This window comes from Bufo bufo, chromosome 2 (assembly GCF_905171765.1).
Source record: "Bufo bufo chromosome 2, aBufBuf1.1, whole genome shotgun sequence".
Classification (NCBI taxonomy): Eukaryota; Metazoa; Chordata; class Amphibia; order Anura; family Bufonidae; genus Bufo; species Bufo bufo.
In genome coordinates, this window is record NC_053390.1 from 439,230,000 (window position 1) to 439,254,199 (window position 24,200).

A 24,200-nucleotide genomic window follows, 5' to 3' on the forward strand; every position below is an offset into this window, starting at 1 on the left:
GAGTGAGTGACTGTTTGTCTGTTACTAACCTGTGCAGTGGGATTTGTGTATGTGCCATACTCTTCTGACTTAACAGATTTAGTACACTACGGCCTCTTGCCCATGACCGTTTGCCCTCCGAGATATACGGTCCGTGAGCGGGTCATATGTCCGGGAGCGGCATTGATAGTGTGCACGGGAGCGCACAGCATCATAGGTTACAATGATGCTGAGGACATCGGCCCGCCAGCAGTGCTATTGTCCCGCGCTCATATGATCATAGCAACCAATAAGATTCCACTTTTCATTTTGGACAGCTCCTTTGGAAAATTAAAGGTGGAGTCTGATTGGATGCTATGGGCAACTAAGCCAGTTCTACTTTACACCAGTTTGATAAATGAACCCCTTTATCTAGAGACTGGACCATTGTCTGCTTTAATCCGGTTTGATTGTAATTAGAGTTGAGTGGACACCTGGAAGTTCGGGTTCGGCCACCGAACTTCGCAAGAAAGTTTGAGTTCGGGACCCGAACTTGACCCCAAACCCCATTGAAGTCAATGGGGACCCGAACTTTGGAGCACTAAAATGGCTCTAAAAAAGTCATGGAAAGAGCTATTGGGCTGCAAAAGGTAGCAAAATGTGGTTAAGAGCATGGCAAGTGCTCTGCAAACAAATGTAAATAGGGAAATGACTTAAAATAACATAAAATACATTAAAAAAAAAATAAGATTCTTGATATAGGAGGAGGTCCATATGGAGTAGGAGGATGAGGAGGCGGTGGATGTGGCGGTGTAGGTGGAAGCAGCGGTGGAGGAAGAGGAGGTAGCCAACACAGTTTTTTTGTTTTGTTTTTTATTTTATTTTATGTTTAAATTTGGGTAGACCCCAAAACATTGGGAAATATAAAAAAAATAAAACAAAGAGTGCGCTGGAGTACAACAATGGCTGGGTGAGGCTGGTACACATGTCTATTCTGCACAAGGTACGGACAAGTCCTGTGCGATCCCTGCCTGGTTCATTTTAATGAACGTGAGCTTGTCCACATTGGCTGTGGACAGGCGGCTGCGCTTGTCTGTGATAACGCCCCCTGCCGTGCTAAACACACGTTCAGAGAGTACACTGGCTGCAGGGCAGGCCAGCACCTCCAAGGCGTAAAGGTCAAGCTCAGGCCATGTGCCAAATTTGGAGACCCAGAAGTTGAAGGGGGCAGACCCATCATTCAGTACGTGTAGGCGTGTGCACACATACTGCTCCACTATGTTGCTGAAATGCTGCCTCCTTCTAAGACGTTCCGTATCAGCTGGTGGTGCTGGTTGTTGTGGCATGCTGACAAAACTTTTCCACATTTCAGCCATGCTAACCCTGCCTTCTGAGGTGCTGGCGGTGCCCCAGCTGCGTTGGCAAACTCTTCCTCCTCCTCAGCCTTCGCCTTGTGCTTCCACTGAGCCCCCGCTGTCAGATGGGAATGCCATCAGCAGCGCGTCTACCAGTAACAGACATTTTTACTAAATTTAGTTCACGGTCAGCAATGCAGAGCAGGGGTTTTTTACCGGCAAAAATGGGTTAATGTCAACCATCAATGTAACAGACGAATTTTAGCAATTTAGGTCCTTGTCACCTATGCAGAGCAGGGGTTTGTATACGGCAAAAATGGTAAAATGTCACCAAAGAATGTAACAGACGATTTTTAGAAATTTAGGTCCCTGACACCTATGCAGAGCAGGGGTTTATCCACGGCAAAACTGGTAAAATGCCACCCAAGAATGCAACAGACGCTTTTGCACCCTGCTCCCTCTTTTGCTGTGCTGGTGGCTCTGTGCGACCACCGCCTCTTCCTCCAAACTGCACACGTCACTCGCATGACCTTGATTCCATGTGGGGTCTAGTACCTCATCATCCTCCACATCATCTTCTACCCACTCTTTACCCCTGCCCTCCTTCTCGGTCTGCAGACTGCAGAAAGCCGCAGCAGTTGGCACCTGTGTTTCGTCATCATCCGAGACGTGCGGCGGTTGTCCTCCCATGTACTCATCCTGAAACATAAGTGGTTGGGCATCGGTGCACTCAATCTCTTCCAATCCTGGGGCAGGGCTATGTGGATGGCCTTGGGAAACCCTGCCAGCAGAGTCATGAAAAAGCAGAAGAGATTGCTCCATGACTTGGGGCTTAGACTGCTTGGTTGATTTAGAAGGGGGTGAGGTGAAAGACTGAGGGACATCAGCTGCAGGTGCAAACTCTGATCTTTCAGCAGGAGACTGGGTGGGAGACAATGTAAAGGAACTTGAGGCACTGTCAGTAACCCAATCTACTATCGCCTGTACTTGTTCTGGCCTCACCATTCGTAGAGCCGCATTCGGCCCCACAAAATTAAGCTGAAGGTTCTATTGCCTACTCGCACCTGAGGAAGGTATTTCACTTGGGGCGTGTATTTAGTACAGATCAACCACATCCTCTCCCTGCAACAGGATTTCCACCAACACCAGCAGCACCACGAACATGGCCATGTCCCTTGTTTGACGCTCTCTTCATTTTTTGCGGTCACCCACTGAAGTAACAGACATTTTTACTAAATTAAGTTCCTTGTGAACAATGCAGAGCAGAGTTTTTTTGATGGCCAAAATGGGTTAATGTCACCCAACAATGGAACAGACAAATTTTTGAAATTTAGGTCCCTGTCACCTAGGCAGAGCAGGGGTTTTTTGATGGTAAAAATGGGTTAATGTCACCCAACAATGGAACAGATGAGTTTTTTAAACTTATTGCCCGGTCTGCTATGCAGTGCAGGCAGCAAAGGAATTTCTTTAACTACCATAAATGCAGCACAGGGCAAAAAGTACTTTATTGCCCCCCCAAAAAGTTTTTTTTTAACCCTAAATGAAACTGATGAATTTAACTGAGATTATATTTCACTCTGACAAATGAAGCACATGGGGTTTGTACATAAAAAATGGTGCATATGTCACCCCTACAATGGAACAGATGGATTTGCTGAATTTATCTGCCTGCCTGTCACATGCGCAGGCCTCAGAGGTACTTTACACCCAAAAATGGGAATTTGAAGCCAAAAAATGTAACAGCTGTATTTAATGGTTTTATTTGACTGACAGGAATGCAGCATAGGCCGCAAATGTACTTTCTAGCAACAAAAATTGGCATTTTTCAACAAAAAAATTTAACTGCAGTATTTTGCGGTTTTATTGGACTGTCAGAAATGCAGCATAGGGCAAAAAGGTACTTTATTGCCCAAAAAAGGGTTTATTTTAACCCTAAATGAAACAGATGGATTTAACTGAGATAATATTTCACTCTCACAAATAAAGCACATGGGTTTTTTACATAAAAAATTGTGGATATGTTACCCCTACAATGGAACAGATGGATTTGCTGAATTTATGTGCCTGCCTGTCACATATGCAGTGCAGGCCTCAGAGGTACTTTACAACAAAAAATTTAAATATGTCACCCCACAATGGAACAGATGGATTTAACTGATTATATTTCACTCTCAGAAATGCAGCACAGGGGTACTTTACAGAAAAAAATGGAGATATGTCACCCCCTGGGTCCCTGAACTCACAGACGGTATTATTTTCCCTTTCTATGGCACATATGCAGTGCAGGTGCACTTTAAAAATGGGTTTATGTCAGCCACTGAACTACAAGAACAGGATTAAATGATTGTCCCTGGCACATATGCAGTGCTGGTGCACTGCTGTTGCACAAAATGGCCGCCGACGCCCACCTAACTAACAGACGGATTAAAACTTTGTTTTCAGTCTCACTGGGCTCAGGGCAGGGTACAAAAATGTTGCATTGCACCCCCAAAACAAAAAAACGCTGTAGATCGCAGACTTCACACCAAGTGCAGATATCAGAGTCTTTCCTAATCTCTCCCTCACAGCAGCAGCATCCTATCCCTACAACTAGTAAGAGCAGAGTGACGTGGGGCGCTACGTGACTCCAGCTTATATAGAGGTTGGGTCACATGCTGCACTTGGCCAATCACAGCAATGCTGTTAGTAGGCATGGCTGCGATGGCTTCTAAGGGCACACGAGTTAAACGCTTGTTGATTGGCTGTCCTGCATCCTTTTAACAAGCGCCATTAAATCGCCGAACACCGGACTCGAACCTGAATTTTTACGAAAATGTTCGGGTCCGGGTACAAAAAATACTAAAGTTCGGTACGAACCCGAACTTTACAGTTCGGGTTCGCTCAACCCTAATTGTAATGCAACAGTAACACAATATAAAAAGCAGAAACTACATATAATAATTTAAGATTACAAGTTATCACCTTGGGGAACATTTACTATAGTGTCTGTGCCTGTTTTTAGGCATAAAAATCCTGTTTTAGACTGTCTTATTTATTTAGTTCCATTTACTTCTGAAAATGGCCTGTTTTGGAGGCATTTGTGCCTTGTTTGCCTGTTTGGCCTGTTGATTTTTTAGACTACCGGAAGTTTTCTAAAAATTTTGCGCCTATTTTCTGATTTATTTATGTAGGTGTGCCTTATTTTGCACCAGATTTAGTTGTAAAAACATTTTAATTTCTACTCCAAGTCTGTTTTGAGTGGTGAGTTGCGCCACATTTTGCCTAACAAGTCGCCCTTTCACAGAGATGTGTGCCTAATTTGAGCTAACTTGCGCAACATTTTTATGCACATACTAATTAGACATGTCTTAGTGAATATGAACCTGTCGTACTAATAAAGTGATAAAGAACCACCAGATGTCAGACTACTAGCAATACTTAGGGCTCATGCACACGGCCGTTGTGCGGCCGTTCCATGCATTGGGGACCGCAATTTGCGGTCCCCAATGCACGGGCAACATCCATGCGGCAGCCAGGATGGATCGATACCTATTCAACTTGAATGGGTCCATGATCCATGCGCACCATAAAAAAAAATTGAACATGTTTTATTTTTTTGCAGTGCGGAGGCACGGACAAAAACACCACAGAAGCACTCCATAGTACTTCCGTGGGGTTCTGATCCGTGCTTCCGTTCTGCACCGGACCGCATTTCCCAGATTGCGGACCCATTCAAGTGAATGGGTCCGCATCCGTGATGCAGGGTGCAAATGGCCGGTGCCCGTGTATTGCGGACCCACCATATGTGGGCCGCAGTACGGCCACGGCCGGGCAACGGCTGTGTGCATGAGCCCTTAGTCTAATTCATGAAATGCTGTAAGACTGTAAGACTTTTAAAAGAAAAGAAAGTGTAAGTGTACGCCTAAAAACAGACAAGCTTGATGTGCCTCCTTGTGTATGTCTCCCATAGGGTGGTATGAAAGCTGTGATCTGGACAGATGTATTTCAAGTACTAGTAATGATTTCTGGTTTCCTGGCAATCGCAATTCGTGGTGCTTTGCTGGTTGGTGGACCCACTGCTGTCCTTGAAATTGCAAGAAATCACTCCAGAATTAACTTTGGCGAGTAAGTATAAAATGCATAGGAATCGTAGAATTAATTTTAAGCCCTTGAGGATGCAGCTTTTAACCACTTGAGGACACATTCTTTCATTTCAACCATTTGAGCTCATTTTTTTTTTTCTTTTTAACATTTGCATTCTGAGAGCCATAACTTTTTTTTTTTTAAATCATTTGTTTGTGTCACCATATTCGGAGAACCAGCATTATACATGTACGGATGCACTCACATGTGGTAGAAAATTCCACCTGCAACATCAAGAGTTTCCATATGTTATCCTATGCGACTGAAAATTGTCTATCCATTCCCCAGCGTAAATATTGTTGTGTTACAGATTTTCTGTATGAGAAGCTATCCATTCAATTCAATTGGAGATTGATTCTGCAGAGGAAAACAATGAGGAAATATCCGCAACAGAAACATGCGGATTTTGTTGTGGATTTTTCCACAGTGTTATCCACTGCAGAATCAGTTTCTCATTGAATTGAATAGAGAGAAATCCACAACAAAGTCCGCACCATAATTCACACCCAAAAATCTGCACCTTTGCATTTTCTGGAGGAAAATTCCACCATGTGTGATTGCACCCTACAGTCATGGTAATTTTTATTCAGATCCTCCTGTCCATGACATAAATGTACTTGGGGAAGGGGTTAATAACTCAAGAACAGTCTTGCAAAACCTGTCAGGCTAAGTTCACACGGCAAAATCAGTGGCAGAAAATCAGTAGCAGATTAGTAGCTAAAAAAGGTGGAGTTTTTAACATTAAAGTCATAGGGAAACTGTTGGTAAGTTTTGGTTAATGGATTTAGCAGGCGAAAATGCCTGTTTTCCTCTCTGAATCAGTACCAGATTGGTGGTAGATTTTAAGTGTGTAAACATACCCTTAAAGGGGTTTTCCCAGCTGAGAAATCCCTTCGGCATGTCAATTTGATGGATCCTTGAGAATCTCTTTTAATAGGCAAAAGCAACTTAGGCTAGTTTCACATATGTGATTAGAGATCAGCAGAGAACAGCCTGCCAGAGCTCTCTAGATCCGGCATTGCTGGACGGTACAGGAATGCCCACCGGCCCCATAATCTATAATGGCTCCAGTGGCCGCTACCCAGCAGATATGCCAGGATTCGACTGGAAAAAAATAGTTTCACACAGAGTGTGTGGCTGATTCTCTGCATTCTATGCCGGAACAGCATGGCAGAAGTCTGTACTGAATATGTGAAAGTAGTCTTAGATAAAATATGGGTACATCTCCTAATGCCATTTGGTTTGCCTGGAGATCATTGCTCGACAAATGAGCAGCTCCGCACTGGCTCCACGCTGCGGACAAAGAAGTGAGAGGAAGGTTTCTGGTTCAGCAAGCTGTTACAGATTGCCCTGATCAGGATCTTAAAAAATGAAAATGAAGACTTACATTCTTCTTGGTACACTTAATTGTGTTTAATAGTGTTATTTTAACAGAATTAGGATAGTGGTAGCTAGTAATAAAGTTCATGTTCATTTACTAAAATATTACAATAATATACCTGTAGGGTATACATGATATTATTAATAAATTATATTATTACATTATAATAAAATATCTGTATTTCATATGACAGTTTTAATCAGAAGTGCAATGGAGCAAGACGCAACAAACGTATCAAGAGGCGCAGGCATCTAAATAAATTTGGCTCATCTTCTGGCTGGTTGTGTGACAGAACAGTAAATTTATGCCAGCAATGAGCACAGATTTACGCTTTTATTTATGGCAGCTTCTTTCATAAATTATAGTAAATGTGTCAGGCCACTGGAAACTGCACATCATCCACTGAATACTACTTTTTGGAGCAAAAAAAATGACAAAAGGTGAAGGTTTTTGGCAAAATGATCAAGAAATGAGCCTGTTGTCAGTCAATGATAAATCCTCCCTATTCTCCCTGCAGATAAAATTTGAAATATAATTTATATTATTATATTACAAATTGTACACAATTAAACAGGTTTTCTGGGATTTTAATATTGATGACCTATCCATTTCTGACACCTGATTAGCTGGTTTAAGAGAAGGCTGCGTTGCGTGCGAGTGCAGCCTTCCCTTCACTGTTACTTGCTTGCCATCGACAGCGCAGCGGAGAGCAGGTGTAATTACAAACTGTCCCCTTCACTTTTATGAGGCGGTTCCTTCCTATTCAAGTGTATACTACAGAGCCGTCCCAATGGGACGGCTTGACATTGCCGATCTGATATTGAGGATATGTCATTAATGCGAAAATCATGGAAAACCTCTTTAGGGCTCATGTACACCGCTGCAATTTGCGTTCCCCAATGCATGGGCAACATCATTGTGGCTGCCGCAGATAGATCCAGACCCATTCAACTTAAATGGGTCAGTGATCCTTCCACAACACAAAAAAATAGAACATGTTCTATTTTTTTGCAGTGCGGAGGCATGGAGAGAAACCCCACATAAGCACTCCGCAGGGCTTCGTGTAGTTCCGTGCCTCCATTTCGCTCCAGACCTTCCAGATTGTGGACCATTCCAGTGAATGGGTCCGCATCCATGATGCTGTGGAAAAATGTCCGGGGCCTGTATATTGTGGACCCGCCGCAATACAGGCCCGGCCGACACATGTTCATGTGCATGAGCCCTTAATGATATAGTATTATATGGCTTCTCACAGGTGTGTACATGACAGTGATACTCTGTATTTGTAACAGCTTTGACCCAGACCCTCGCAGGCGATACACCTTCTGGACATTTGTCTGTGGCAGCACGTTCCTGTGGCTATCCATGTATGGGGTCCATCAAGCACAGGTTCAGCGCTACATATCCTGTAAAACGGAAAATACAGCTAAACTGTGAGTAATCCATTCTCAAATTAAAGTGGGCCTGTTAGTTCTCCAGACATGTCTTATTTTAATAAATGCTTGTATTATTCCTGAAATAACAATCCTGGCCCCTTTTTTCTTAGAACTGTGCATTGTAAGTGAGTAATGCACTGGATGGTATCAACTGGGGATGTGTCCTTACAGATTATGATGAGATACACCCTTTTGACAAGATGAATGATAACACCCAGTTGTCTATCTATTAATGTATATTCAGAAGGAACGGCACAGTGCTGACTTATGAGAAAAGATGCTAAAGAATTGTTGTGTCACATGTCAGGAGAGCTGACACATCCTCTGTAATTATAAATTATTGTAGATGTTTTAATTTCCTACAGTTGTTTGTGTGAAAAGTACCGTAACTTAAAAAGGGATAAACCATCAATGCCTGACATCACAGTGCCATAGGTGCTATGCGGATGGTGCTAATAACTTCATCTACAGTAATTTGGTAGGCAAATAGATATTTTATTAGAGGTTATCCAAGGACCAGTCCCTGTTACCTCAGACATTTATTATGCCTTCTTAGCCTACCTGCAGACGTTGCGGATTACACACTTTTTTCAGAGCGGATTTTTGTGTGGAAAAACCACAGCATAATATAGTATCAGAAAAGAGAATCTATTTCATGTATACTTTGCATATTTTTTCTATGCGGAGATTGACTTGCTGTGCACATTTTCTAATTGGAGCAAATGTGCATGGAAATTCGAAAGTAATAGGTGGATTTTGATCCAGAAACGTGGAGAAATCTGCACGAAAATCCACTGAAAAATTTTGTTTGGAGACATGCACCACTGTGCAGGTAGCCGTAGAGAAGAGGGCAGGTCTCACCATGCCTCATACAGTGAAGTAGAACATTGCATGTAAATGCATCAGTCTCCTTCACTGAAGGAGCAGCTGACTCTCAGTAAGGAACGCTTCCTTCCCGACAATCGGCTGCAGAATCGTCTCTTCTAAATCCACCTTAAGGTGGAAAAACCCCTCTAACCACTGCAGCAGGCTATTAACTATGACACATAAGACAGATGATCTGCTTCACAAATTCATTTGTATTATTAATAAATTATAATAAGGCAGGGGTGGACTGACCATGGGGACATTAGGATAGTATCTAAGGGCCCTTGACCAGAAGGGAACCACAGCCCAAGAGTCAGACATGCATCTGGTATATATATATATATATATATATATATATATACACTCACCTAAAGAATTATTAGGAACACCATACTAATACGGTGTTGGACCCCCTTTTGCCTTCAGAACTGCCTTAATTCTACGTGGCATTGATTCAACAAGGTGCTGATAGCATTCTTTAGAAATGTTGGCCCATATTGATAGGATAGCATCTTGCAGTTGATGGAGATTTGAGGGATGCACATCCAGGGCACGAAGCTCCCGTTCCACCACATCCCAAAGATGCTCTATTGGGTTGAGATCTGGTGACTGTGGGGGCCATTTTAGTACAGTGAACTCATTTTCATGTTCAAGAAACCAGTTTGAAATGATACGAGCTTTGTGACATGGTGCATTATCCTACTGGAAGTAGCCATCAGAGGATGGATACATGTTCTCATTCTGTTTACGCCAAATTCGGACTCTACCATTTGAATGTCTCAACAGAAATCGAGACTCATCAGACCAGGTAACATTTTTCCAGTCTTCAACAGTCCAATTTTGGTGAGCTCGTGCAAATTGTAGCCTCTTTTTCCTATTTGTAGTGGAGATGAGTGGTACCCGGTGGGGTCTTCTGCTGTTGTAGCCCATCCGCCTCAAGGTTGCGCGTGTTGTGGCTTCACAAATGCTTTGCTGCATACCGCGGTTGTAACGAGTGGTTATTTCAGTCAACGTTGCTCTTCTATCAGCTTGAATCAGTCGGCCCATTCTCCTCTGACCTCTAGCATCCACAAGGCATTTTTGCCCACAGGACTGCTGCATACTGGATGTCTTTCCCCTTTCACACCATTCTTTGTAAACCCTAGAAATGGTTGTGCGTGAAAATCCCAGTAACTGAGCAGATTGTGAAATACTCAGACCGGCCCGTCTGGCACCAACAACCATGCCAAGCTCAAAATTGCTTAAATCACCTTTCTTTCCCATTCTGACATTCAGTTTGGAGTTCAGGAGATTGTCTTGACCAGGACCACACCCCTAAATGTATTGAAGCAACTGCCATGTGATTGGTTGACTAGATAATTGCATTAATGAGAAATAGAACAGGTGTTCCTAATAATTCTTTAGGTGAGTGAATATATATATATATATGTATATAGTAGGTGTTGAAGAAAATAAATATAATGTTTCTTGTAAGATAAGAATAAGTTGTCCAGCTACTGTCACAAACTCACCTTTCCGTGCTCCAGCGGCGCAATCCCTGGCTTTGGTGGCGGTCGAGCAGGGAGAGATGTGCTGAAAAAAACACGCTCCCTGATGACGTGACAGCATCCTTAGCAACAGGATGCAATGCTCTGTTTCTCCCCACAGCGGGTGTGTGCTGGAGGAGACAATCAGTGGGCTAATTGCTCAGCTGCTTTATTCCTGTGTGCTGGTGTTTTGACTAATGGAGTGCATGACCTATCAGGTTTAATCCTGGAACTCGGTGCTCTATTTAACCTCCTGCCGTCACACTAACGCCGAAAGGCGTCAGTGCGGCGGCTCTCACAGGTCTCGAGCCTATTGGCGTCATCTCGTGAGACCCGAGATTTCGCGTGAACGCGCGCTCGCATGCGCGCGCGTTTACAGCGACGCACAGCTGAGGAGTTAAACTACAGCCTGCCAGCGATGATCATTCGCTGGCAGGCTGTAGATGTTAAAATAATCACATCAGAAAGGAATATTAGACGCTGTTTTATTAACAGCGTCTGATATACCTGCTACCTGGTCCTCTGGTGGTCCCTTTTGCTTGGATCGACCACCAGAGGACACAGGCAGCTCTGTAAGTAGCACCAAGCACCACACTACACTACACCCCCCCTGTCACTTATTAACCCCTTATTAACCCCTGATCACCCCATATAGACTCCCTGATCACCCCCCTGTCATTGATCACCCCCCTGTAAGGCTCCATTCAGACGTCCGTATGTGTTTTGCGGATCCGCAAAACACAGACATTGGCAATGTGCCTTCCGCATTTTGCGGATCCGTACATTGCCAGAACTATATAGAAAATGTTCTATATTTTTGCGGAACGGAAGTATGGACCCGGAAATGCAGATCCGCAATTCCGGATCCGAGCAGGACAAAGTCTGTCCCCATAGAAATGAAAGGGTCCCTTATCACCGCCAGTTAGTTAGCTACTTGTTAGGTAGTTAGCGCCCAGCCCACCGCACCGCAGTCACTGATTAGTCGCTGATTAGCGTCATCGCTGTCTCTAATGAGCACTAGTACTATATAGTATCTGTAAGTGATCAATACTGATCGCAATCAGATCTATATCAGTACATTAGGGTCACCTTAGGCTCTACAACTCTACAAAAAACACAGTGTTCGCCCGATCAGGCCTGATCTTGTGCGCACACTTGCGTTCAGTCCGCCCCACCGCAGTGACAGAATATTAAAAAATTTCTGATCACTGCAAAAACACCGTAAAATTGCTGCGGCGCTATAAAGATCACTTTTGAGGGGCATGGCGAGTTCATAGAAGATTTTTATTTTTTTTATAATAAGTTAGCGGAAATTGATTTTTATATATTTTTTTTTTCTTACAAAGTCTCATATTCCACTAACTTGTGCCAAAAAATAAAATCTTACATGAACTCACCAAATGCGTAAAAATGCCCTGTGAAATCCTAAAGGTACTCATTGGAATTTGGTCCCCTTTGCGCATCTTGGCTGCAAAAAAGTGTCACACAAGTGGTATCGCCGTACTCAGGAGAAGTAGGGCAATGTGTTTTGGGGTGTATTTTTACATATACCCATGCTGGGTAAGAGAAATATCTCTGTAAATTGACAACTTTGTATAAAAAAATGGAAAAAGATTTACAGAGATATTTCTCACACACAGGATGGGTATGTGTAAAAAAAAAACCCAAAACACATTGCCCTACTTCTCCTGAGTACGGCGATACCACATGTGTGACACTTTTTTGCAGCCTAGGTGCGCAAAAGGGGCCCAAATTCCAATGAGTACCTTTTAGGAGGGCATTTTTAGACATTTGGATTCCAGACTTCTTCTCACGCTTTAGGGCCCCTAAAATGCCAGGGCAGTATAAATACCCCACAAGTGACCCCATTTTGGAAAGAAGACACCCCAAGGTATTCTGTGAGGGGCATGGCGAGTTCATGTAAAATTTTATTTTTTGTCACAAGTTAGTGGAATATGAGACTTTCTAAGGAAAAAAAAATAAAATAAATCATTTTTCGCTAACTTGTGCCAAAAAAAAAAAAATTCTATGAACTCGCCATGCCCCTCACGGAATACCTTGGGGTGTCTTCTTTCCAAAATGGGGTCACTTGTGGGGTATTTATACTGCCCTGGCATTTTAGGGGCCCTAAAGCGTGAGAAGTAGTTTGGAATCCAAATGCGTAAAAATGCCCTGTGAAATCCTAAAGGTACTCATTGGAATTTGGGCCCCTTTGCGCACCTAGGCTTCAAAAAAGTGTCACACATGTGGTATCGCCGTACTCAGAAGAAGTAGTACATATACCCCTACTGTGTGTGAGAAATATCTCTGTAAATGACAACTTTTTAAAAAAATTTATACAAAGTTGTCAATTTACAGAGAGATTTCTCTCACCCAGCATGGGTATATGTAAAAATACACCCCAAAACACATTGCCCTACTTCTTCTGAGTACAGCGATACCACATGTGTGACACTTTTTTGCAGCCTAGGTGCGTAAAGGGGCCGAAAGTCCAATGAGTACCTTTAGGCTTTACAGGGTTGCTCACAATTTAGCCCCGCCCAAAATGCCAGAACAGTAAACACACCCCACAAATGACCCCATTTCGTAAAGTAGACACCCCAAGGTAATTACTGAGGGGCATAGTGAGTCCGTGGGAGATTTTTAATTTTTTTGCCAGAAGTTAGCAGAAATGGAAACTTTATTATTATTATTTTTTCCTCAGAAAGTGTCATTTTCCGCTAACTTGTGAAAAAAAATTAAATCATACATGAACTCACCATGCCCCTCCGCGAATACTTTGGGGTGTCTTCTTTCTAAAATGGGGTCATTTGGGGGGTATTTATACTATCCTGGCATTCTAGCACCTCAAGAAACATGACAGGTGCTCAGAAAGTCAGAGCTGCTTCAAAATGCGGAATACGAAAATAGGTTACATAAGGAATGGCGTAAAGCAGTGATAAAGCCCCTCACAAGAGCTTAACTCAGAAAATGATAAATAACCTATAAAAAGACACTGAGAGCTCATAAGCTATAAAAATATTGTTTTATTGAATATATAATTAAAAGCATATAAAGAGATGACAGACAAATGCACAAGGTGCAGTACAATCCTAGGAGAGTTTGTAAAATACAACAGTATAAAAAGGGTAAATGACCTAGTTGTAAGTATTAATAAATGAAACAGAACTGCAGTATGTAATATATATTAAGAGAGTGCCCACTATTGACAAAGATACAGATAGTATCAAAAAAAGGTAAAGTGCAAGTGCAAAACTGCTATGTGAGCAGAGGAGAAAGAGGCAACTCTCCAATGTGGGTCTCTGAATATATATATATATACCTGTTCAACTAAGTTGAATGGATGGTAAAGTGCATGTGCAAATTACAAAAAAGTCACAAGAGAAAAACATAGTAAATGTTTTAGTCAAAAAGCAAAATCTGCAAAAAGGTCAGACAAACAGGCAGGTAAAGAAGATGGGAGTACCCCCAGAGGAAGGTTTCGTATCGAAACGCGTGTCGGGGTGTGCAGTATTCCTGTGGATTCGCTACCACTTTACATACGGTATGTGACCTCATCTTCTTTACCTGCCTGTTTGTCTGACCTTTTTGCGGATTTTGCTTTTTGACTAAAACATTTACTATGTTTTTCTCTTGTGACTTTTTTGTAATTTGCACATGCACTTTACCATCCATTCAACTTAGTTGAACAGGTATATATATATATTCAGAGACCCACATTGGAGAGTTGCCTCTTTCTCCTCTGCTCACATAGCAGTTTTGCACTTGCACTTTACCTTTTTTTGATACTATCTGTATCTTTGTCAATAGTGGGCACTCTCTTAATATATATTACATACTGCAGTTCTGTTTCATTTATTAATACTTACAACTAGGTCATTTACCCTTTTTATACTGTTGTATCTTACAAACTCTCCTAGGATTGTACTGCACCTTGTGCATTTGTCTGTCATCTCTTTATATGCTTTTAAATATATATTCAATAAAACTATATTTTTATAGCTTATTAGCTCTCAGTGTCTTTTTATAGGTTATTCAAAATGCGGAAATTCACATTTTTGTACCATAGTTTGTAAACGCTATAACTTTTGCGCAAACCAATAAATATACACTTATTGGATTTATTTTTAATCAAAGACATGTAGCACAATAAATTCTGACACAAACTTGTATAGAAATGTAATTATATTTGAACAATTTTACCAGAAAAAGTTAAAAATACACTTTTTTTGAGAAAATTGCGGTCTATTTTGATTAATATCAGAAAAACGAAAGATCTCAGCAGTAATCAAATACCACCAAAAGAAAGCTGTATTTGTGAGAAGAAAAGGAGATAAAATTCATTTGGGTGCCAAGTTGAATGACCGAGCAATAAACCGTTAAAGTTGTGAAGTGCCGATTTGTAAAAAAGGGCCTGGTCACTAGGGGGGTATAAATCTGTGGTCCTTAAGTGTTAAAACCCCTTCCTGGCCATACACCAGTGCAAGTGAGAGTCTCTGACTCACTAGCTGTGTTCCTGGTTCCTGTGCTTTTTGGATTCCTTTTTGCTCATTCCTGTAACCCCGGTTTGTCTTCTGACCAATCTCTGTCTCCCGTTTGGTACTGCGTTCTCTGTCTGGTTCTGATCTCGGCTTGTCTTCTGACCACTTCTGTCTGGTTCTGACCCATTTACGTACGACCCTGTTTTTGTGTTGTTGTGTGTGTTTGTGTGTCTCTGCACCTTAGTAGTATAGGGACCAGTTGCGGTCTTGCTACCTAGGGTTCTAGGTCAGGGCTCACAGTCTGTGTCTTTCCCTACCTACAGGCATTACAGATACTCTACCAGATATAACTAATTGTTATAGTAGTGTAAAATCCTAACTATCAGTTGCACCATTAGTTTTTTCTAACCTGGTCTCCACCAAAGCCTTTGTTCACATTCCACAAGAGCCTTTTTCACAAACTCTGCTAAAAATTACTGGACAAAATAGCACACAGTCTAAGTAACCCAGACATAACAGGATTCACATATACAGTCAGGTCCATAAATACTGGGACATCAACACAATTCTAACATTTTTGGCTCTATACACCACCACAATGGATTTGAAATGAAACTAACAAGATGGGCTTTAACTGCAGACTGTCAGCTTTAATTTGACATCCAAATCAGGTGAACGGTGTAGGAATTACAACAGTTTGCATATGTGCCTCCCACTTGTTAAGGGACCAAAAGTAATGGGACATCATAATCATAAATCAAACTCTCAATCAATTACAGCCTGAAGTCTGGAACGCCTAGACATCACCAGACGCTGGGTTTCATCCCTGGTGATGCTCTGCCAGGCCTCTACTGCAACTGTCTTCAATTTCTTCTTGTTCTTGGAGCATTTTCCCTTCAGTTTTGTCTTCAGCAAGTGAAATGCATGCTCAATCGGATTCAGGTCAGGTGATTGACTTGGCCATTGCATAACATTCCACTTCTGTCCCTTAAAAAAACTCTTTGGTTGCTTTTGCAGTATTCTTTGGGTCATTGTCCATCTGCACTGTGAAGCGCCATCCAATGAGTTCTGAAGCATTTGGCTGAATATGAGCAGATAATATTGCCCGAAACACTTCAGAATTCATCCTGCTGCTTTTGTCAGCAGTCACATCATCAATAAATACAAGAGAACCAGTTCCATTGGCAGCCATACATGCCCATGCCATGACACTACCACCACCATGCTTCACTGATGAGGTGGTATGCTTAGGATCATGAGCAGTTCCTTTCCTTCACCATACTTTTCTCTTCCCAAGTTGATCTTGGTCTCATCTGCCCATAGGATATTGTTCCAGAACTGTGAAGGCTTTTCTAGATGTCATTTGGCAAACTCTAATCTGGCCTTCCTGTTTTTGAGGCTCACCAATGGTTTACATCTTGTGGTGAACCCTCTGTATTCACTCTGGTGAAGTCTTCTCTTGATTGTCGACTTTGACACACATACACCTACTGTACCAACTGGAGAGTGTTCTTGATCTGGCCAACTGTTGTGAAGGGTGTTTTCTTCACCAGGGAAAGAATTCTTCGGTCATCCACCACAGTTGTTTTCCGTGGTCTTCCGGGTCTTTGGTGTTACTGATCTCACCGTTGCGTTCCTTCTTTTTAAGAATGTTCCAAACAGTTGTTTTGGCCATGCCTAATGTTTTTGCTTTCTCTCTGATGAGTTTGTTTTGTTTTTTCAGCCTAATGATGGCTTGCTTCACTAATAGTGACAGCTCTTTGGATCTCATCTTGAGAGTTGACAGCAACAGATTCCAAATAGCACACTTGAAATTAACTCTGGACCTTTTATCTGCTCATTGTAATTGGGATAATGCGGCAATAACACACACCTGGCCATGGAACAGCTGAGAAGCCAATTATCCCATTACTTTTGGTCCCTTAAAAAGTGGGAGGCACATATGCAAACTGTAATTCCTACACCGTTCACCTGATTTGGATGTAAATACCCTCAAATTAAAGCTGACACGTCTTGTTAATTTAATTTCAAATCCATAGTGTTGGTGTATAGAACCAAAAATGTTAGAATTGTGTTGATGTCCCAATATTTATGGACCTGACTATATTTGGATCAGTTAGCAATCAATACATACTCACAATCCTTGTGGGAATTGTAACCTTTTATTTTCCTTTTACATCCAACATTCTTTACATAGTAGCCATAAGGATCACTGGGTCTTTCAAATTTTGGCCTCCACACCCTGTCGCAATATTTCAGGAGTCTCCACCTTACACATGCTTACCTGAGCATTGTGGCTAACCAAGTTCATCCTTTTATAGTAGCTGCCACAAGGGTCAGATAGTCATAGATTGAAGGCCAGGGAAGCAAGGGGAACTCATGTTCCTGGAACCAGAGTCCACAGCTGTGCCTTCGGCACTCCAGCTGTGGTAAAACTACAACTCCCAAGATGCCCCCTTGCTTGGCTGTTCTCAGAACTCAATAGAAATGATTGGAGCATGCTGGAAGTCATAGTTTCACCCCAGCTGGAGTGCCAGAGGCTAGCCATCACTGCCATAGAGCACCTATGGGACAAGCTAGAACCGGCTTTTCAGAGAACGTCAATACCTCCATCTAACTTGTGGCAGCTGTGAGAAGCCATCATGTCTGCACGGACCAATATTTCTGCAGAATGATATCAACACCTGCTGGAATCTATTCCACGAGGAATTGCTGCAGTTCTGGAGGCTAACAGAGGATGTCTCTAATAAAGTGGCTAATTAATGTATATGAGGTATGTCAGTACAAGTTAACCAATATTAGTATACACTCACCATAGACTAATAGAAGCAATAAGTGCAAAAATGGTGTAATATCCAGAGGGAAAAAAATAAATCCATACTAAAAACCTCATCCATATTGCATATACATAAGAGCTATGCCATGCTATGTTACTTTTTGAAATGTGCAATCTTACAAATTACGTGCTGAATGTTATGTATATATACTGTAAAAATACAAAAAAATGAGTACTTGTACCGCATATACTGGTACAACAACCAGAATCTAAAACTAGGGATGGACTGAGGCCTGTATGCAATTAAATACAATCAATATTATAATGAACATATTAAGGTGGGATGTTAGACATACAGAAGTCAGTAGAATAGAACACAAGACAGTTTAGATTCCCTACTCTTTTAACTTCCCCTCTCCTACTTGTGTTGGTTTTGGATGGATTAGCATCTGAGTCTTATTTCCCACAGAGCAATCTTGGTGAATCAAGTGGCCCTTTGCATCATCGTGTCAAGCGCGGTCATCTGTGGAATTGTAATGTTCACATTTTACGTGAACTGTGACCCACTTGTTGCTGGATATGTCTCTGCTCCTGACCAGGTAGTTATATAGTCACTTATTTAGGGAGTTGAAAGTATTGTGACCTGTTATAAAAATATAACCTGCCATTATGTCTTTATTGCAAAAGGAATTCTCAAGAACAGAGTAAGGACTCATGCACACGACCGTATGTATTTTGCAGTCCACAAAAAATACGGATGACGTCTGTGTACATTCCGTATTTTGCAGAACAGAACATCTGGCCCTTAATAGAACAATACTATGCTTGTCTGTAATGCAGACAATAATAGGACATGTTCTATGTTTTGCAGAACGGACATACGGAAACAGAATGCACATGGAGTAACTTCCATTTTTTTGCGGACCAATTGAAATGAATGGTTCCGCGTACGGTCCGCAAAAAAACAGAACAGACACGGAAAGAAAATAAGTTTGTGTGCATGAGCCCTAAGGGAGAGCTCACATCACTGTTATATTTCTGTTCTTCTGATCCGTCATAAGAACAGAAAAATAAAGAAAAATAACAGATTCTGCAAAAATACAAATCCTGTGCATCCATTTGGCATCCGTTTGAGCCAATTATGTCATAACAGCTAATTAATTATTTCTGTCATCATTGTTCTACACCAGTGTTTCCCAACCAGCGTGCCTCCAGCTGTTGCAAAACTACAACTCCCAGCATGCCCGCACACTGTGCGGGCATGCTGGGAGTTGTAGTTTTGCAACAGCTGGAGGCACACTGGTTGGGAAACACTGTTCTACACAATGGGGGTCATTTACTATTCTGAAATACGCCTAAGTTAGGCGTATTTCAGGCGCTGTCTGTGACTTCTCCCCGCTGACGCCGGGTCTAAAATTGTGGCCGTGCCCTGGGTGGGGAAGAGGACGGGCCGGCAGGCACTGCTCATTCATCATTTTCTATGCCTGTTTTAGGTGTAGAAAATGATCTAAATGTAAGACAGCAAGGAAGCTGTCTTACATTTAGAACTGGCGCTGGATGCGCCAAAGTTATGGAACCACCTCCAGCTTTGGGCCTTTATTAAGACAGGCGTCTAAAATGCCACTCTTATTCTGCACAAAGTTCTGCTGTTAATAATATATAACCCTTAAAGAAGCACTATATAGCACTCAATTTGTCTATATTGTTCAGTATAGGCTTTTATTAAAGAATAATTTGTATAAAAATATGGAGGGGCACTCACTAAATGGGACTTACGGTACACAACACAATTGTTTAATGCATTCACTCTAATACCACTTGACTAAAATACATATATTAAAATACATATAAAATCTCATGCGGTTAAAAAAACTCCAAGGAGAGGCACAAATGATGAGATGGTCCCAAGGGCACTGTTGTATCCTAATAACACACAGCCCGTAGTTGATATGTCCCCTGGATCCGGTAGTGTCTAACTCAATTCATATATAAGTCCGGACTAGTGCTAAAATAACCGGCAATTTGTATGTGCACAGCCCGACTCAATAGCAGTATGGCTGTACGCCCGACTCACTGGCGGTATAAGGCTCCATTCACACGTCCGCAAAATGGGTCCGCATCCTTTCCGCAATTTTGCGGAAAGGGTGCGGACCCATTCATTCTCTATGGGGACGGAATGTGCTGTCCGCATCCACATTTGCGGATCCACACTTCCGCATCCGTGCTTCCGTTTCCGCAAAAAAATAGAACATGACCTATTCTTGTCCGCAATTGCGGACAAGAACAGGCATATTCTATTATGTCGGCAATGTGCGGTCCGCAAAATGCGGAACGCACATTGCCGCTTTCCGTGTTTTGCGGATCCGTGTCTCCGTGTATCCGCAAAACACATTGCGGACGTGTGAATGGAGCCTTACAGTGTTAATAAATATAGCATTCCTCCCTCAATTCAGATAGAGAGGGTTGGTTAGTTTCACTGCATTAGTACTTTACCACTCCCACTTTTTATACAATTTATTTCTTGGTACGGGCGAGTCCCGGAGGTGTGCACCCATTTTGTTGCATTCATTAGGTGAGCCACCGATATATTTTTAACGCCTATTAAAGAATAATGTAGAAGGTCTTGTGTATGCCTGTTTAGGTTGATGTGACATTTGTACATTGTCTACTATCTTACATAATTAATACGGTTGAAAAAAGACATAAGTCCATCAAGTTCAACCAAGGATAGGTGGGGACACGAATCCCAGAAGGAATTGAGACTCAGATTTCTACACGTTTTCATAAGCATTAATGTTGTTTACTTTTAAGAATTTATCTAAACCCTTTTTAAAACTGTCCACTGTTCCTGCTGTGACCACGTCCTGAGGAAGTCTATTCCACAGCTTCACCGTTCTTACTGTAAAGAAGCTTTGATGCTTCTGGAGACTGAACTTTTTCTTCTCCAATCGGAGGCAGTGCCCCCTTGTCTTTAGAGCGCATTTTACATGGAACAGTTTTTCATTGTATTTTTGGTATGGCCCATTTATATACTTGTATAGGTTACCCTAAGGCTGGGTTCACACGAGCGTGTCCGGATTAGTTCCGGATGCGTCCCGGTGTGTTGCGGCAAACCCGCGCGAGTAGGAATGCAATTGCAGTCAGTTTTGACTGCGATTGCGTTCCGATGTTCAGTTTTTATCGCGCGTGTGCAATGTGTTTTGCACGCGCGTGATAAAAAACCGACTGTGGTACCCAGACCCGAACTTCTTCACTGAAGTTCAGGTTTGGGTTCGGTGTTGTGTAGATGTTATTATTTTCCCTTATAACATGGTTATAAGGGAAAATAATAGCATTCTGAATACAGAATGCTTAGTAGGTGATCAGTTGAGGGTTAAAAAATAAAAAAAATTAACTCACCTTCTCCTCTTGTTCGCGTAGTTATCCCGGTCTTTAGTTCTTTAAAAAGATGAACTATGGGCTAAAGGACCTTTGGTGACGTCAGATCACATGCTCCAATCACATGGTGCATCACCGCGGTGATGTACCATGTGATTGGTGCATGTGATCTGACGTCACCAAAGGTCCTTTAGCCCATAGTTCATCTTTTTAAAGAACTAAAGACCGGGAGAACTACGCGAACAAGAGGAGAAGGTGAGTTAATTTTTTTTATTTTTTAACCCTCAACTGATCACCTACTATGCATTCTGTATTCAGAATGCTATTATTTTCCATTATAACCATGTTATAAGGGAAAATAATACAGTGTATAGACTGTCACCTAGCAACCGTGCGTGAAAATCGCACCGCATCCGCACTTTCTTGCGGATGCATGCGATTTTCACGCAACCCCATTCACTTCTATGGGGCCTGCGTTGCGTGAAAAACGCAGAATATAGAGCATGCTGCGATTTTCACGCAACGCATAAGTGATGCGTGAAAATCATCGCTCATCTGAACAGCCCCATTGAAATGAATGGGTCCAGATTCAGTGCGGGTGCAATGCGTTCACCTACCGCATTGCACCCGCGCGGAAATCTCGCCCGTGTGAACGCAGCCTTAGACGTCTCCTCTCAAATTGATTCCTTATTCCCCTCTGATGTGGTTCCCCTGATGCAGACTGCACTTCCCATGATGCCTCTGGCTTTGCAGACACATAGTTAGCATAGTTGCTTTGTTCTGAGTCCTATCTAAGTGCAGTGAGGGAGAAATCAGTGACATAGAACGTCTGCAAAGTCTCAGTGTATCGCTATGTGATGCAGCTTCAACCCATCTCCCACTTGTGATAGGTCAGGGGAGTTTTATAACTGGACCTACCACTGACTAAGGCCTCTTTCACACATATACAGTATACAGTAATTACATAGGAAAAATTGGGCTGGGCATAACATTTTCAATGGATGGTTCCGCAAAAACAGAACAGATACGGAGTACATTGACTTGTATGGAGCCACGGAACGTGATTTGCGGGCATTAATAGGACATGTTCTATCTTTCAGCGGAACGGAAAAACGGAAATGGAATGCATACGGAGTACATTAAGTTTTTTTTTTGAGGAACCATTGAAATGAATGGTTCTGTAAACAGACTGTATATGGAACGCACAAAATGTCCCGCAAACGGGGGGAAAAAACGGTCGTGTGAAAGAGGCCTACTCCGTTGCTATATCACTGTTCTTAGAGAAAATAAATCTTCAGCATCATTCTATGCATGGAGGGACACAAAGAGAAACAAGGAGGGAACATCTGGGTGGAGAGGTGTGTGAGAGGTGTCAGGAGAGATGATGATGTAATCCTGTAAATCACAGGCAAGCAAGCTCGGGACTGGTGATCAGATTGGAGATCACATGACCCAGATGCCCATAATGGAAGTTTCAAATGTATGACTGTGACTGAGCTGGGATAAAACAAATTACATCAGTAGATATTGCTGGTGAGTTTGCATTATTTGTCACAAAAAAAAAGAAAGAAAGCCGAAGTTCTTCATTAACACTGACTAAACCAAGAGCACAGCATGGAGATGCATTAAGAGGGAACACAAATGTTGTTGTTTTTTCTCTCAAAGAGCAAATCTCTAATAAACACAGTCAAGTGACATTGTTAAGCCAAGGTGGCACCATGGTAATAACAGGGATTTATATCTGGGAAAGACTAGCCAACTAATTACTGTTTTCTTCTAGTACATTCCATACCTGGTGTTGGAGATATTTGAACAATATCCAGGTGTCCCAGGTCTTTTCCTTGCCTGTGCATACAGTGGGACACTCAGGTACAGTGATTCATGGATCTATACAATTAATAGGCTTTTCTGCAGTGTAGTCTTCTCCTTCTTCATGTTTTTTCTGTTCCTACAGCACTGCATCTACAAGCATAAACGCCATGGCTGCAGTGACAGTTGAAGACCTCATTAAGCCAAAAATGCCACATATTTCTATGAAGAAAATAATAATCATTTCAAAGGGACTGTGTGAGTATTTAAAATTGTAAAAGAGATTTTGGAAAATACCGGAAGAGCTTACTGCAGTGCTTGGCAACAGGTCCTGTTTAATGAGCATCCCCATGAAGGTAGGTGATTATGAGTATGGGAAGTCTTCTGTTGGTATTATACATTTATAACACAAGCCAACAGTCAGGCTAGGTTCACATGGCAAAATCTGCAGTAGAAACATCAGTAGCAGAGTCATTAGCTAAAAACAGGTCCTAATACTTTGACTGACAGGGTCAGGAAGTGTAGACATGCTCATGCCTGACCCTGAAGTCTCGCGGCAGAACATTCGGCACACAGTACATAGCTGAAGATCGCAGGATATACCTTTTTTCCACTGCTGAATCAGTGGCAGATTTTGCCCATGTGAACATAGCCGAAATGCTGAGAAATGGTCTCCACAGTCACTTTTAACTGATGGAGAGGATTACTATACGCTAAGGCAGACCTGGGCTGACAGACTGAAGATGAGTTGGACACATACTAATGCACGGTACTTACTACAGGCTTTATCAGATCCTGAACTAAGCTTGTCACCTCTGTGTAGGCTACTGTTTCCTCCCTAGCCTTGCCCCTGCGGGCTGTAAACAGGAAAGCTAAACACAGAAAATGTACAAAATATTTAAAAAATATATAGATAAATATTCTCTCTGTGTTCCCAGCCATGTTCCCCCTACTCCTTTTCATTCTCCTGTGATAAACTGTTAAACAAATGGCTGGAGCCTCCCTGTTGGGTTCTGTCTGTGTTAGGGCAAAATGATGTTAAGCCCCATCCCCTAGTCGGTCTCTAGTAGTGTTGGTCGAGCACCAAAGTGCTCGGGTGCTCGAGTAGAAC

The 24,200-nt window shown here is 42.2% G+C and overlaps 1 protein-coding gene across 1 annotated transcript in view; it reads left to right on the forward strand.

The window, feature by feature from the left end:
• LOC120990913 (sodium/iodide cotransporter-like) overlaps positions 1-24,200 on the forward strand; it is a 52,876-nt gene that overhangs the window by 1,578 nt on the left and 27,098 nt on the right. Inside the window, exons 6-10 of the mRNA XM_040419799.1 lie at positions 5,263-5,417; positions 8,109-8,249; positions 18,372-18,501; positions 23,061-23,149; positions 23,235-23,347. Coding sequence (XP_040275733.1) covers positions 5,263-5,417; positions 8,109-8,249; positions 18,372-18,501; positions 23,061-23,149; positions 23,235-23,347 — 628 coding nt within the window. The remainder of the gene's footprint in view (positions 1-5,262; positions 5,418-8,108; positions 8,250-18,371; positions 18,502-23,060; positions 23,150-23,234; positions 23,348-24,200) is intronic.